Below are 17,313 nucleotides of genomic sequence, written 5' to 3'. Positions count from 1 at the left end.
AAGAAAATATAAAGAATGACCATAAAAATATGATTCAAAGTATCTAAAAATAAAATCTAACTGTAGTAATATAACCCAAATCTGGAAGGATTCTGTAGTGGTGGGGAGACCTATTTTATTGACATAATGAGTCTCATGCCTTGTTATAGTCAATTCCCCAAGGCTGCAGTTGGCTTCAGTATGGTGGAATTATCCAATTCCCCTCCCCTAACTATGGAAAAGTAGGTGTCCTTTGTCCGCTATAAACTCTAGCTGCTTGGTATAAGGAATTGAAAAAAAATACATTTTGCAATTTTAAAAGTGCATTTATAGAAAAACTTGTGCCTTTGTGTTAAAATGAAATCCCTTAAAACTACCGGCTTTACGTGACAAATCTTAATTTCTTCTGCTTACGAGTTCTTTGGTGCTTGGCCCACCATAGAGGGCAACAATTTGGCCCGTTCCCTAAACAAGGCCTGTGAAGAACAGATATTGGGAACTCGGCATCTTCATTTTTGTTCCCACCACTTATCCAGCTGAGTAAGTAAATAAAACGCCCTTTGTCATATTCACATCCTAATATTATTCCCAGTGGGTATTCTGTCACTGTGCTTCTTCTTGACAAATATTCATTCATGTTTTAAAGTAGCATTTACTTCTACTAGGAATTGCAGTTGCTTTGAGCAGCTCATTCTTTGCCTATCTTCACTTCCATGGCTCTCTTCACCATTATCCTGAGATGAGTTTCTTGGGAGGCCCTCGATCTCTAACATACAGGCTTTGTTAGATTTAATCTTCTTAGCACCTCTCCTTCATAACACAGGCTGTGATACTGTTGACAGTATCATGAGACTAGCGACGGAAGATTGATTGGACTATGAATAACTTTGGGGCCTTGTAAGCCATAAACGGGGATTTTTGGCCTTGAGAAACCATCACACCTTGCTATTGAGTCTATGTGTTGTTCTTCTGCATAGCAGGACGGCATCTGCTTTGCTTCAGTAATTTATATTATTTCTGTTGAGGTACCTTGGTTTGGCATGAATCCTTAATGTATAAGGTATGTGAGGTTAAGCAAATAATACTCTTATCAGTGCAGGATTATCAGTGCTAGCTGAACAACTCTACAATATATATACATTGACTTAGTGTACTATACAGTTCTTCATGGCACCATGGATTTATGGATCATTTTGTAAGAGGAGACTGCAGAACTCCAAGCTGTGCATCACTTATAAGTTACCGTAAAGTAGTATCTCATGTCCCTGATTTATTCTGTGTGCAATACCAGCCTTTCAGAGTGTCCATGCCCCAGTGCTATTTCCTTGACCTGTAGTCGCACTTCCGCTACTCCCAACCAGGCAACTCAAAGTGGTGGTATACTCGGTGCTGAGGATAATGGAGTGAACTTCACAAGCATTCATGGACTATCTGTGTGGTAGTGCAGTTCAAACAGGTGACATGACAACACCAGTGAAAGGTGCAGTGACACCTCTCCGTAACTTTTTCAGCTCGACTCCTATAACCTCGGCCACAGCATAGAAGTTCACAACCATCCAGACCTAAAGAGGTGCTGTTGCATATTCGCCCTGTTGTACCTGGGGTCCCAGTCTTTTCGCTTGGGCTGCAGAAGTTTGGAGACTTCTCAAAGTACACCAAATCTCTAGAAGAAGGCATTGCATGAGAAGGGTTCTCAGGTTCCAGATGGGGGAGGTCACTACGAGAACTTCCACGGTTGCTGCCATTGTTACTATATGTGACTTTGGAGGCACCATCAAAGCGATCTTTCAAAGCATCCCCCACTGCCCGAAATGGAGGAAGACGCATCCAGCAGGTACGAAGCGAGCAGGATCCTGACATTCCATGACACTTGCATTCCTGGCGCATTTCCGTCATCACAGTCTACAATACATAAGAAAAAAATCCTTTAACATTGCAGTAAGGGTGGTTTCACATCTACGGCAGGGGTTCCGCTTTTCTACTCCGTTCAGGGAGCAAGAAAGGGGAATCCCTTGGCTGAATGGCTCCGTCTTAGGACTGAACCGAACAGCGCCGAATGGACCCCATTGACTATAATGGGGTCCGTTTGGTTTCCGCTCAGCTGGCCAGCACTTTTTTTTTCCGGTATTTTGTGCTGGATCTGCGATGGAACCTCCAAATGAAGGTTCCAACGAAGATCTGAAACTTCCCTAAAATAATTAAGAGCTATGCATTAACACATCTTGCATGAATCAACATTTTTAAAAGTATGTAATGTCTTCCAACTAATAACATTTAAAGGGGATCAGTCACCACTCCTAATATGTCTATTTTAGTAAATTTCTGCACTGGCCATAAAATAACTATTCTGGATCAGATTTTCTTAGAACTGTGGGGGAAATTTACTATGACCAGCATTTCCAAATACATCTGATAACTATGGAGGACTGGACACAAGGGTAGTAAGGCTTGCTAAACACAGGACTAGACAGATGATGGCAGAGAACAGCAAATGCAACCCCCTGAACCTCCCCTATTGGATCCACCACGAAGCGGAGCACTCACCCCGACAAGGGCAACCAAACTACTTTCTCATCGCAAAGTTCAACGGCAGAGATAAACTGGAGGATCAGACAAAGGATTACATAAGAACTGCATGCGCAGCTCAGGACAAACAGACAATCTGACAACAGACTATAATGTAACGAGTTCAAGACAATCAAACAGGTATGCTGAAAGTCCTGACCGGGCCAGAATGCAAGGAATATAACCGGCACCATCTCCAAGGAGGGTTGGTTTAAATGGCATAAGAAAGTTGCTGACTGGTCTGTCAATAATCCCAGCCAATTCATCAGTCAAACAACTCCGATAAAGTTGCTAACTGGCTGGGTTGTCAATTATCCATGTCAGCTCTTTAGCTAAACAGCTGAAGGCAGAAGTTTAAGCTTCGAAATACAGGACTGAAAAAAGCATGAATACATCAGCAGACACATCCCAGAATCAAAAGTAGACATTGGGACGTCACCCCGGAAACAAACCCCAGACTCAAAAGAAACTGGTGCCGTGACATGGATCATACCATTCTCCTCAAAGTAGTGTGTTCTTACACAGTCTGATACCTTCAGTGGTTAAGACAGAGTAGAGTGAATCATAATACTGTGACTACTACATAAGCCAATTAACCATAACTTTATAACTACTTGCCTAATATTGGGTAAGTTCACCTCGAGCAGTAAAAACAGGTCTAACCAATGGAGGTATAGACTCTATAAAAGTGTCCTACGGCACCAAGACGTTAGCAGCAGATCTTTTAAAGACTTTGTGCCAAGGTGCAAAACCCCTCCCAGAATGCAAGGGATCGGGCAATTAGCTGATCTCCTCAAGTCTCGGTCTCGGCACCCCCGGTGATAAATTTAATTTAATTTGATAGGAGGAAGTCAAGGTTGCTGCAGGAACAATGTAGTAGTACAGCATGGCCGTTCACATAAATGGCTTTAGTGTAATACCAGGATGGTAGAAAGTTTATCAGAATGGGGTCCCTTCCAACTCTACCATTCTATGATTCTATGAAAGCTGGCACTCAATGAACCAATCACAGCCATTCAATGATGTAATTCAATGAATGGCTGCTATTGGTTCATCGAGCGCCAGTTCTAATTGGCTCAGGCGGTGCTCCTGAATCAATCAAAGCAATCGCTTGCGGGAGGTGGGGTATTCAAGCTCCGTCAGCTCCGTAGCTTCATCGGCATGGAGGACTGCACAGAGTGCAGCAGCCCAGTGGGAGGGACCTGAATGGCGCCTGCTAGGTGAGTTTTGATTTCTTTTTTCATGTAGAGTAGCTAGGGCTTATTGTTGGGGTAGGGCTTATATTCCAAGCCCTCTTTGAAAATCAGGGTAAGCCTTATTATCAGGGTATGTCTTATTTTGGGGGAAATACGGTACTACTAATAATGTCCTTTACTCAGGATAGGTCATCAATAGTTGATCAACTGGGGTCTGCTGCTCAGGATCCTGGACAATCAACCGATCGGGTGTCTGCTATCAGCGCCACAACACACAGGGGTACAGAGAGGGTACAGAGATGAAACTACTGCTACAACCCCTGTGTAGTGGCTGGCGCTTGTAACCGCAGGTGCAGCTCCTATTGATTTTAATGAAACCCCAGCCTGCAATTACAGGCATCAGCCACTGCACAGGGATTGGAGCAACAGCTTCTGCTCTGTATCCATGTTTGTACTGCAGTGCTGACATTGAAAACAATGGGTTCTATTTCCATGTATCGCAACACACAAAACTCGCACGGCCTAATTCACTGTCAGTGATTTAAATGTTCTGGCTAATCAGAATGTATAATGAATTTCCATGAAATCAGATCCAGTGAAATCAATAACACTGCAAAACCTTAAACTTACCATTCTGCCCGCTTGGTTATTGTGTAAGTTCACCAAATACTTTAGGTCTCTCCCTCTTTCACTGGAATCAACAAACTCTTTTCCTATGAACCTTCCAAATTCAATGTTGTCACTGCAGCCTCCCCAGTGCCAGTCTGGTCCTCCAGGGCCGCGGCGCCGGTAATCACATGAGCAGGATTCAATAGTACCCTCTGAACAGGAACGAGCCACAGAATGAGTTACACCAGCGCTAGTGATAGCGAACACAAAAGCTGTCTCCCTGCAGCCTGCAATAGATGGAGAAAACTATTAATGTCCATATATATATATATATATATATATATACACATTTCACATTCATTAAATCTCTAGTGCATTTATAATACTGCAGCCTGATCAAAGAGCTGCTAATCTCATCAAAAGAGATATTCTAGAGGCTCATAGTTATTTTTTTTCGGAATTTGCCTTCATTAATTCCCTTAAAGAAGACTATGCAGTCCGTCTGAACCCAACTTGGAGCAACTTTTCATAGGCAACAGGCAACATTCCAATGCTCAGCATGTAGATGTAAGATGAACTTGAGATTCAATGTTCCTTGAGTGCATTACAAAGTCGAACAGGCAATATTTCACTCACTATTTCTGCATTTCTACCTTTTGTTCCTTACCTCGGTTAATTATTTTGCCAAACACCTGATTTCCAGGTCCAGTAGGACAGTTCCAACGACGGTTTCGGAATTGCCACTTGCATTCTCGGATGGCGCTGAGAAGCCCACGTGTAATGCTTTGTAGGATGCCTGGGTTTTGGCGAATTAGACGTCTTTGTCTTCTACTCAAAAGTTGAAGACTTGGATCTAACACAAGAGGAACTGGGCCTACGTCTGATCCTGGGAGCACGTTTCCATTGGAAGCTATGTTTATTATACCCCTGAAAGATACACAGAGTGTTAGACAACGGGAGAGAGTAAGCAGCAATCAATTATTTTTCTTTTAAATCACATTTATAAGCAAACGAATTATCGCTCGCTCTTCGGTCGGTGCATTTACACTGAGCAATCATTGTTCAAATTTCCGTTATCCACTGAGAATCTGAATGATGATTGTTCCGTGTAAAAGGGCCCTTACACTTTAGCCTGACTCTTAAGGCAGCTTCAGACGAGCGTATGCACAATTGCGCGCACTTCAGTACAACATTATTGCACCTTGGACAAGGTTTAATTAGGTAGATTTGCATGGGCACATAGCACTGTAGTTTTTGCGCCCGGAGGGCCAGTTCAGATTGGCGCGACACCCCATTGCTGGGATTTAAATGGCTATGTAGCCTAATGAGGTCCAGATGTGTTGGTTTTGTCCCAGAGTTGATCAGCAATTTGAGTGCATATTGAGTGCACATCTGCGCTTCTCCCATAGACTTCTATTGGGGCACACAAATATAGAGCAGGTCCTATTGTTTTCTGCACACACACAAAAAACATGTTCATGAGAACGTCCCCATTGACATCAATGATTTCTATTCTCTATGCATTGGGCGTGTAGATTTTATGTGCGCAAACATGCGCCCAAATACGCTTGTCTGAAGAAGCCCTTAATGGGACTTCTCGGTGGTTTCTTAACACTTTGAATTACTTTACAATGAGTTTTGTTATGTTATGATAAGAGAATAGAGATGAGCGAGCATACTCACTTAGGGCAATTACTCGATCGAGCATTGCCCTTAGCGACTACCTGCCCGCTCGTAAGAAAAGGTTCGGCTGCCGGCAGCGGGAGAGAGCGGAGAGGAACGGAGGGAGATCTCTCTCTGCCTCTCTCCCCCCACTCCCCCCTGCTCACTGCCGCAACTCAAATCTCACCCACGTCGACAGCCGAACCTTTTCTTCCGAGCAGGCAGGTACTCGCTAAGGGCAATGCTCGATCGAGTAATTGTCCTTAGCGAGTATGCTCGCTCATCTCTATAAGAGAACAATAGTTTTTTTAATGGGTTAACTCTGCTATCACAATGGAGTTACAATTTGTCCCATCTGTAGACTGAGCAGAGTGTTGTGTTCCATGGCAATACGCAGATATGTTTTCTATACATTTTCTGCATTCTTTATGCAAATATGTCTGTGCGGGCTGTTAAGAGCCTACAAATGTCTCGTTATACTTGGACGACCACACTCTGTAATCACAGAACTATTATAAGTATCACCTCGGCTTTCCGGCTGTTTACACGTTGGGCAACCACATGGCTGTCTCATGTGCATGCGGACGTGTAAGTCACAGTGTTGTGTTACCATGGATGTGGTTTACATGCATATCGATTGATGGGGCAAGCAAGGGAAGTGGAGATTGTGATTTCACATAATTCATAGTATGGCTGCTTTGTGGCTTCACCTAATGAAACAGTTCATATGAAACCCTCCCTGGTGCGGAGTATGAGGACAGGTTCAATCTGCAGTTCAAAGTCTTGCAGTTAAACAGATTCTGTCCCGTTATGCGGCCGTGAAAATCATGGCTACATAACGGGACGCAGCGAAACCATGGATTTCAATGGTTTCGTTTGCATTAGCGGTATTCTTGCCCGTTAATAGCATGGAGTTTGTATAGTCTAAAAAAAAGCCCCAAAACTCTGGTTCTTCGCTAATACCCTCCGCAGCGGACAGCGTATTATTGCATGCGCACGTCAGTTTTTTGCCCTAAAATGTATTATGATAAAGTGCAACAATGATAAAATAAGGTCTGAACAATATAGATATAAAGTAAGAAAATGAAAAAAAACCTCGGAAGGATGAAAGGCTAGGTCAACCTTGAGCCGACTACCTGAACCACACAGGGATTGAACTCACAACCTTCAGGTCGGGAGTAAGAGCCTAGGACTGCATTTCTGCTGTCTTCGCACTCTGTGCCACATGAGGCTAATAAAAGATTACTAGAAGAGTGGCATGCAGTTATGTGGCTCTTCAACCCCCTGTAGTCATGTGTGTGTCATGTGCCTCATGTTCAACAGTATGCAGTTCATTCATTTATTCATTCATTCATTTTCCATAACATATAGATGAGATAACAAACCATACAATCAGGCCTCATTCACATAGGTGTATGTATATTCAGGGCAGCTTCACATAGGCAATATGTATTTTTGCGTGTGCCTCAAAACATTTGCGCTGTAAAAAAAGCACTTATGCGTGCGTATTTGTGCATTTTACTGTACTTTCTTGCACACGCAGGGCATATTCACATGGGCGCAGGACACCTTCACCATCCTGATTTAAATGGCTATGGCGTGCTCTTTTCCCCCCCATTGTGCATTTGCACACCCTCCATAGACTTCTGTGGGGGCCTTTTTCTTGCACGCAAAAAAAAGAAAAGGAACGTGAACGAGTCCATAGAAATCAATGGGTTCTATTGTCTGAGTATCGCGAATGCAATTTTTGTGTGCGCACGTACACCCCTGTGAAGGCCTCAGAGCTCCTTCAGACGAGCGTATTTTAGCAAGTTTCTGTGTGCAGAAAATTCCTGCTCGCAAACCGTGGAGAACAGAACCCATTTATTTCAATAGGTTCCTTCTCACTTCTTTTTCTTGGGCGCGGTTCTCCAAGGCGCAAAAAAATAGGATCTGCTCTATTTTGTGCGTGCCACAGAGCCCCATATAAGTCTATGGGAGGTGCGCAAATGTGCAGGTACGCACGGGTATGCACAAGACACAGCGCATACCTGCAAACACTGGCACCTCTTTTGGCTTAATAGCCATTTAAATCAGGGAGGGGTGTTTCCTCCGCTCATGTGAACTAACGGTGCCTGCGCAAATACGCACAGTATTTGCGCAGGCACTCACACAAAGAACACTTGTTCTCTTCGCAAAAAAAGTTGCGCTGGAGCAAGTGTATTTTGGAATTTGCTTGTCTGAAGGCGTCCTCAGTCTGTAAATGCAGCTTTTTTAATGCATGTGTATGTTTTTTTGCTGCATGTTTGACACGTATACCTTTTCTTTCACGTGCACGCTGCATCCGTTTTCACTGTGTTTTTTACGCGCGCCAAAAAAGCAAGAAGGCAAAATCGTTTAACCTTTTTTCATACTGTTTTCAAGCAACATGTAGCATGCATACTCACTGCGTATTTTGCACACCCACTAGACTTGGGTGTTTTGTGTGCACAATACCAACAAAATAGGACATGCAGCAATTATTTTTACGTGCGTGAAAAACACATGATTAAATACCCCAATGCAAGTCAATGGCGTTTATGCAGTTCGTATAAAACGTGTAAAAAATAAGCGCGTAATACGGACCGAAAATACATTTTTGTAATTGAGCCGTTATTTTAATATGAGGTTGGCTAGGTAAATACTGGAAAATAAACCAGAGTGCTATAATTTATGCAGATCACATATCAAGCCATTCAGTAGGCGGTGGTCTGTGTAACTAATAGAAATGGCTGTAATTTAATTGTATCATTATTATATATATTACATTCTATTGTATCATTTGAGCCTTTAATTTTAATACTATCGTTGATTTTAGCCCTTTATTAGGACATTACTCGGAATAAAATAAGTCCTAGATGTAATGGACTGTTACCTTGATTACAGGTGAGGGGTCCTATGATACAAGCACTATTATATGTAACAAGGTAATAGATGATATGATTATATTAGGTGCAGGTTAGCTCCACTGAATCTCTGAGTACAGATCTAAGAGTGTGATGGCTTATGCATGTTAATATCAGACACAGGTAGGTACAATGCAGAGGTATATTGGCTGTATATTGGGTGAGTAGAACTGATATACCTATTATATATAATCCAAAAACTATGCTTGTACATTTATATCAGAAGCACCTTAGGAGCTATATTGGTAATAGTGCAAGTGCATACTGTATAACAGACTCTAGGAGTCTGTAATGTTAGAGCCATGGTACTACATCCACCTACTCTATGCATGTGTTGTACTACCGTAGCATAATATTAGACATTTTAGGCTTCGGCACACCACTGCTTTTTTCATCCGTGTGTAGTCCGTTAAAAAAAAGGACTGCAGAAGGATATTTGGACCCATGTTATTCTATGCTGTAACACATACTAATAAGATTTTCTACACAGTCATGGACTTGCCTAAAAAACTCATCGCATGACCTATTCTGATCTGTTTAGGGACAAAATTCATCCATTCACACCAATGGAGAGAGAGAAAAAACGTCTATCACACGGATGTGTTGTCCGTTTTTTTTTTAAATGCTGAAAAAAAGAATTGGACTTGCTTCGTTTTTTTGCGGATGTGAAAAAACATGGCATACAGAGAAAACTGACACATGGATTGCATAGACGGCTGCACGGAGCTGCACACGTAGGAAAAAATTCGGTTTTTGCGAAGGTAACACGGACGTATTTTTTTTACGCAAGCGTGCGCTTAGCCTGAGCATTTTTATAGACCAGCTTATATTAAGTAAATCACTGTAACGATGATTAGAATAAGGCTAAGGGGTGAAGTATACATGCATTAATATGGTATAAGGTGAAGTTATACCAATTACAGGTGGTTTTACATCTGCGGCGGGGATTCCATAGCAGGAAACTGGAATCCCTACGGCCGACTGGATCCATCAAATGACGGAACAGAACGGCGCCGAACGGATCCCATTGACTATAATGTGTTCCGTTCAGCTTCTGCTCAGCAGTCCAGCATTTTACCGGAAGAAAAAGCGCTATTTCTTCCGGTATTTTGTGCCGGATCTGCAATAGAACCTCCAACCGGAGGCTCCAACACAGATGTGAACCCAGCCTTAGATAGACAATAGTTATATAGCGTATATACATGTAATCCCTAGCTATAATACACATAAGTAAGCTACAAGCTATCTGCCCTACTATACAGGATGTATGCAGTCCACAACTCTCAGAGCAGGTGCAATGCAATGAATAGATCATATGGCTGCAGAGTGGTACAGTATGTGTAGATGGACTTGCTGCAGACTGCATTATCAGACACTAATAGCTACTAAACATAGTTACTAAATAGTTAGTAAACACCATGTAATAGTTAAACAAGTCAGAGTTGAAAGTTTGCATTAAATAAAAAACACCAACCTAACAAACATACAGAATAAAAGCAATGCCACATGATGTTTTTTGAAAATATTCCCAGTCTAAACATGTAAAACTAGACATTTCTAAGCAAACAGATATACAGGGGTGTGCAAAAAAATTGCATCATCTGCTGCAATCGGTGTTTGCTACTGAAAACAGTAAGTAAGCAGCATAAAACTGTTAGAAATAATAGAATTTAAAAAAAAAAATTAATTCAAATTTAATGAAAAAAAAAACTTTTACAACAGTTCACGGAGGTTCTCTGCTGCTCACTTATTGTTTTCAGTATGAAACGCCGAATTGAGCATGTGATGCAATTTTTTGGCACACCTCTGTATAACATTTTATCCTTATTATTGCCGGAGTTCCTACGAACGGTGCACAGGACCACAGCAAGGACCACTCACCACCATTTGCCGCTGTTATTCACAGCCATCGTATTGGACAAGGAGGAGAATGCCAAAACCCATAAAGTCTTGAGGCCGACCAGGAAAGTGAGGATCCTCATAGCTGCAGTGGATTCAAGCAGGTGGTTCTTCTGCAGGATGGACCGAATGACTGGAGGCTTCACTTCAGGTGCACTTGAGGGCACTACAGATGTGGTCTACTCAATGTCAAGAAGTACTTTGAGGTATGTTTCATTCAATTTGGAGTTTTCAATATTTCTGGTGTCCCAAAGAAAAAAAAAAGTATGTTGCTATGGAGGTGAGTCGTGAGAAGATGTAATGGAAAATTGAAGACAAGATCCCAGCCAGCACTGAAAAAGTAGACCTCAGCTTATGCTAACAATGAGGAACCAGGGACATGTTCTGCCCCTACTGAGTAGGTGACACAGCGGTCAGGAGCTGTCTTTCCATCAGAGGAGGCCAAAGAGAAAGAAGGTGGAGAGAGAGATTAATACCCTTAATGGCCATAGAGACCAGCTCAGTCATTGTACAATTCCTCCCCAATCCTTCTCTGCATGACAGCCACTAAATCCAACACAGAGGGGGCAATCCTCCCACCCCCACATCTTCAGATTTTACTTCTTCAACTATGGTGAAAAAAAAAAATCAGAGCCAGAGGGAGCTTTTTGTGTTCCTCCAGTAACTCAACAAAACCATCTAGTGCATGTTCTCCGTCACAATGCAATATCTTTGGTTGCAAAGCCAGTACCTATGGGATGTGCGGAGCCGAAGTTCTGCGGAGCCTCCTATGTGCATGTTTATTGACAGACACCAGGTTCTGTCCCGGCTCTGTGCACTGTGCAGGTCTTATTATTTGTCCAGCAGATCCCACACAGTCTTTTTTTGCCTCTCCCCTTCCTGGAATATCCTATCACACAGACATTAGAGGCTGCTACACGTTGAGGCTACTCTGGGAGCTCAGCATCTCTGAGGTTTCTCTAGTGGCTTTTTTCCCTTCTGATTTTTTTTTAACTTTTGCTTCTTTGGCAGCTGCTTTAGAAACGTCATTTTGGTTTATGCTTCTGTTACCAATGTGCTGTGTCCGCTTTTTAGCCAGGCAGGGACTTACATTGCCATCTTGTGCAGGAAGTACATTGACCACCAGCGATAACAGTACATTATGTCAGTATTAACATGTGTTTCTCGTGTCATGAGAGAACCCCCTCTAATTAAATGTATACGTTTAACCCCTTAAAGACCACAATGTTCCCGTCCTAAAAGAATCAGATACTTTTTTACGCGTGTGGTCGTTTTATGGCCCTCCTTTTTTTTTTTCTCCTTGGGCTGCCAAAATTATTTTTCTGGAATTTTTAAAAAATTTTGTGACATGCAAGGCTATTTTTAATACTATTCTTTGCTGAAAATTTTTGCTTTTTTTTTGTTTGTTTTATTAAGGAGAATATGTACAAAAATGGTAAAAGACCAAAAAAAGATTTTGTTAAAATGTATAGTTCTTTATTTTTTTTAAATGATTACATTTATGCTAAAATAAAGCACACTGATTTTGTTTGGGATGTTTTGATATATAAATTGTATAGTCTTGGATTACAGGGTGGATAGGGTGACGGTTTAGGCTAGTGCGGATGGTGGGTTGCTTTCTTTTTTAAATATATTTAGAAATTATTAATTTGTTAATTGTTTTACTTTTTTTGTAACTTTTTTAAACACCTATGTCCCCCATGACATCATACAAGACCTCTGGGAGACATTCACACTGTCTTTTTGTATTCTTATTCCACAGTTTTCCACTGTAACTGGGTGATGCAATAGGAGCAGCATCCATAGGAACCCCAATTGCAGGGAAAAACATAAATAAATCTTGGTATTTGTATAGTGCCAACTTATTCCGCAGTGCTTATAGGTAATTTATTACTCCTCACGAAGCTGGATACTCATTGTACTGACCTAGGAAGGATAGAAGGCTGAATCAACTTTGAGCTGGCTACCTGAACCAGGCGGGGATTTAACTCGTAACCTTCAGCAAAAGCTTAGGACTGCATTTCTGCTGCCTTAGCACTCTCCACCACACGAGGCTCTCCCTATATTGACAGTAGTCACTGTGAGAGCTGGTCTGGAGTCTGCTAACATCCTGCAGCTCTGACATGCTGGGGGTCACCGGCAATCACGTGATCACTGGTTCCCATACAGGAAACGGCAATGCCGCTTTCGTCATTCTTTACATAGCACTCATTGAGCATTATGTAGCCTATAAATGAAAAGACAGAAGTGGTTAAAAAAGTGTTTAAAAACACTTCTGTCTTCTCCTCTGGGTCCTCGTCTGTCTCTAACAGCTAAGCATCCGACCAGCTCTTGTTAGATTACTATGGCATTAGATTAAAGCCCAGGACCAAGCACCACATATTTATGGAGGTTGGTTCTTAACGAGTTAAATGAATACTATAATTAGACACAAATGATACATTTCTGTTAATTTCTCTTTTAAGTTATCTATATACCTGTGTACCCCTGAAATTAAGCTGAAATGATTTAGGAATACATGTAATTTGGGTTCAGATACTGATGAGTAAAATAGAGAATATGCAATGTATGATATAAGACTGTAAGTTTTAATTAGTATGCTTTACATATTTTTCTAAAATAATTCTATAAAAATACAGTTATACAGTAAAAAGTGGAAGCTGTCACTTTATGTACAATACACTGGTTCTGAAGGAATCATATGTAGAGACTCTAAAAAAATCCACTTGCAAGAATCCAATTCAAATTATCCAACAAGAAATATTGTGGTACTCCAAAAAGAGGAGGGGCATTACAGCTAAGAGCTATAGAAAGCAAACATAAGCGAGTGTGGGTGCCGTTTCCTAAAGTGTGCTGTTTCTTAAGTGTGTGACTTGAGATTAATGACTTTAGATCAAGAGACAATAGAACAGTCCCTTGTATTTATTTATGGCTTATTTATTTTATTTTTTGTATATATTACTTTTACCTAATCTATCTGTACGATCCCCAATTAGAATGTGCTTCATGGTTGACAATACTGCCATGTGTACATCTTGTACCATGTATGCAGTCCTTGAAGAGCTGTCAGAAGGTGCATATTGCTGTATGAGATGTGAGCCCAAATCCTAGATCTAAATGTGCAGCTTGAAACACTGAGATCCATTGACAGTCTAGAAAAGGGTCTACTGCTCACTGAGCAGACACTTGCTGGGGAAGATGAGGGGATGGATGGTACAATGGAGGTGCTGGATGATCGGACAGCTAGCTGGGTGACAGAAGGAGGGGTAGAGATAAAAGTGTCAGGGAGGCTAGTTCTGAACTGGCACACCCCAACAAGTTTGCACAGTTGGCAAATGAGGGCAATGCCATTACAGAATTAGGACTGCTACAGCACGACATGTTCACTGACTACCAGGGGAATGTCTGCTCCAGTAGGAAGGGAAATAGGAGCACATAGCAGGCTAGACAGGTTCTAGTAGTGGGGGACTCAATAATTAGGGGGACATACAGGACAATCTGTCACAAAGATGGAGATTGTCGAACAGTGTGTTTTATTCCTGGCATTTGAGTTTGACACATCATGGATCAGACTGACAGATTGCTGGGAGTGGCTGGTGGGGAGCCAGCGGTCATGGTACACATTGGCACCAGTGACAAAGTTAGAGGTAGATAGAAGGTCCTTAAAAACAATTTCAGGGAACTATGATGTAAGCTTAGAGAATGGACCTCCAAAGTAGTATTTTCTGAAATACTACCTATATCATGTGCCACACCAGAAAGGCAGAGGGAGATTAGGGAGGTAAGCAAGTGGTTTAAGAGTTGGTGTAGGAAGAAGGAGTTTGGGTTCTTGAAAAACTAGACCAATTTGCTGTTGGCTGCAGGTTCTACCACAGGGATGGACTGTATCTCAATGGGGAGGGTACAGGTGTGCTGGGGAGAAGATGGCTAGAAGGTTGGAGGAGTGTTTAAATTAAGGAGTGGGGGTAATCAAAGAAATAGAGGGGAAAATAATGTAGACGGTGATCTGGGACTAAGTAATTGAAATTGGGGTGGAGCGGTGGGAGGGGTTAGTATGGTTAAAACTATCAGAACAGTTAATGGGGATGCAATTAACATAAAAAATAACCAAAGTCTTCTAAACTGTATAGTGACTAATGCTAGAAGTCTGACCAATAAAGTTGATGACTGCACAGTTTAATGTTATGAGCAGGTCCACTGCGCAGCGCCGGCAGCTTCCCCTGCTTGCTGATAGTGCTTCCTCCCCGGCCTGGCTCAGTCTCCTCCCCTCTGATGTTCTGAGTAGAGGAAATCAAGAAACGGGAGGAGACTCAGCCAGGCCAGGAAGGAAGCACTGACTATCACCAGACAGGAGAATGTGCAGTCGCCATGCGGAGTACCTGCTCATAGTGTTAAATCATACGGTCAATCAAGCATTTGTCTTCATTCTATTCCCAATTCAGACCCCCCTTCTCTGTTGTCCATGCCTTGCAGGTGTGTGTGAGGGATATGAACTGTATGTGAGGGATATGAACATGTGGAGTCTCTATGGATAGTGATTAGAGATGAGCGAGCATACTCGTCCGAGCTTGATGCTCGTTCGAGTATTAGGATGCTCGAGATGCTCATTACTCGAGATGAGCACCACGCGGTGCTCGTCTCGATTAAACGAGCAGTGACCATTGAATTCAATGGAGCCGGCAATACAGCCGGCTCCATTGAAAGCAATGGGCTGCCGGCGATCGCACAATGAATTTTTGGGAAGGGCTTAAATATATAAGCCCTTCCCTGCAATTCATCCAGAAATGTGTAAAAATAAAAAATATATATATACTCACCTGGTCCCGGCAGACAGAGTTCAGCGACGGCCAGCTGGCAGTTCTCCCGAACTGCTCTCTGTAGTATCCAGCTGCCTCTGATTGGTCACAGCCTGACCAATCAGAGGCAGATCTCACTCACACCCATTCATGAATTCATGAATGGGTGAGTGAATGCTGCCTCTGATTGGCTCAGCGCAGCTCTCAGCTGAATGACAGCAGTTCAGCACCACAGTGCAGAGGACAGCAAGAGAAGACGCGGCTGTGCCCCGGAAGCTGAAGGGAGGTGAGTATCTGTTTTTTTTGTTTTTTAAATCACTTTTAATTCATTTCCAGGGAATGGCTTATATGTAAAGCCCTTCCCTGAAAAAGAATTCAGGTGTGCCAGTGGACCATTGTCTTCAATGGAGTCGCCGGCAGCAGCAGCAGCTCCATTGAAGAGAATGCCTGCATTTTTATTCTTTTTTACACTAAAATCTTTCTTTTTCAGGTAAGGGCTTATATTTTTAAGCCCTTCCCGAAAATTCATCCCGCGCTCGCCGGCAGCCCATTGCTTTCAATGGAGCCGGCTGTATTGCCGGCTCCATTGAATTCAATGGGCTAACATCGTTCTGCTCTGCCACAGCTGTTACAGCTGTGGCAGAGGAGAACGATCGTTATGCTGACAGTGCGGGGTGGGGGGTGGGGTCTCACTCTTGTCACTATTGTGGCTTAATAGTGAGACCTAGGAGCCTGAAATGCAACCCTGCATGTTGCTCCTCGCCTGCCCTATCCATTTCTGTGTTTTTTACATGACTTTGGTGATTTGCTAAGATTTTCACAAATGAAAACCTTAGCGGAGCACCAGTCATATACAAAAATGCTCGAGTCGCCCATTGACTTCAATGGGGTTCGTTACTCGAAACGAACTCTCGAGCATCACTGAAAGTTCGACTCGAGTAACGAGCACTCAAGCATTTTGGTACTCGCTCATCTCTAATAGTGATACATGGAGTGAAAAACATTAATAAAAACCTCATAGGGGGTTTTTATAGGCCACCAAAAATAACAGAAGCCCCTGAAAATCCATTACTGATGAAACAGCAAATCACAATGAGGTAATTATTATGGGAGACTTTAACTATCCAGACATAAACTCAAAAGCTGAAACCTGCAGATCTCATAAAGGTAACAAGTTTCTTTCAATAACTAAAGATAATTACCATTTTCACCTTGTACAGGACCCGACTAAAGGGACGGCCATTTTGAACTTAAAATTAATCAACAGACCTGACAGAACAACAAAGGTGCAGATAGTGAGGCACCTGGAAATAGTGACCATAATATTATAACTTTCGACTGGTCTTTCAATAGGGAACAATGTCCTCAAAAATAAGAGTACAGACAATAAATGGGAAATGTTAAAACACATTTTAAATACTTACTGTGAGCAGTTTATGCCTTACAGGAATAAAGGAATTAGGAATAGGAGCAAACCAATGTGGCTCAATAAAAATGTAAAGGGGCAATAAACACTAAAAAGGAAACAGTTTAAACTACAAAAACAATAAGGCAGTGAAAATGCACTAAAAACCTATAAGGAAAAAAATAAATTATGTAAATTGCTGATAAAAGCAGCAAAGGTGCAGACAGACTTGCCAAAGAGAGTAAAACTAACCCTAAACTGTTCTTCAACTATATAAA

General features: G+C 42.1%; 1 protein-coding gene across 1 annotated transcript; it reads right to left on the bottom strand.

The window, feature by feature from the left end:
* Positions 1-1,389: 1,389 nt before the first annotated feature.
* WNT1 (Wnt family member 1) lies at positions 1,390-10,917 on the bottom strand. Its single transcript, XM_066594063.1, has 4 exons — positions 10,817-10,917; positions 5,017-5,276; positions 4,371-4,636; positions 1,390-1,881 (listed from the first exon to the last, which is right to left on the bottom strand). Exons 1-4 carry the CDS (start codon positions 10,915-10,917, stop codon positions 1,390-1,392), a joined length of 1,119 nt encoding a protein of 372 aa, XP_066450160.1.
* Between the last annotated feature and the right edge of the window lie 6,396 nt (positions 10,918-17,313).

The sequence above is a fragment of the Eleutherodactylus coqui genome, chromosome 1, assembly GCF_035609145.1.
Source record: "Eleutherodactylus coqui strain aEleCoq1 chromosome 1, aEleCoq1.hap1, whole genome shotgun sequence".
Taxonomy (NCBI): domain Eukaryota; kingdom Metazoa; phylum Chordata; class Amphibia; order Anura; family Eleutherodactylidae; genus Eleutherodactylus; species Eleutherodactylus coqui.
Note: the sequence above shows the minus strand (reverse complement) of the source record. Positions and strands in the feature narration are given on the sequence as shown.

Excerpts from the sequence above, each read along its gene's own strand:
- WNT1 (XM_066594063.1), bottom strand. The coding sequence starts at position 10,917 with ATGAGGATCCTCACTTTCCTGGTCGGCCTCAAGACTTTATGGGTTTTG. Across the intron at positions 5,277-10,816 it reads AATAACAGCGGCAAATGGTG|GGGTATAATAAACATAGCTT; the intron begins GTGAGTGGTCCT and ends TGTATCTTTCAG. Across the intron at positions 4,637-5,016 it reads TGGCAAAATAATTAACCGAG|GCTGCAGGGAGACAGCTTTT; the intron begins GTAAGGAACAAA and ends CATCTATTGCAG.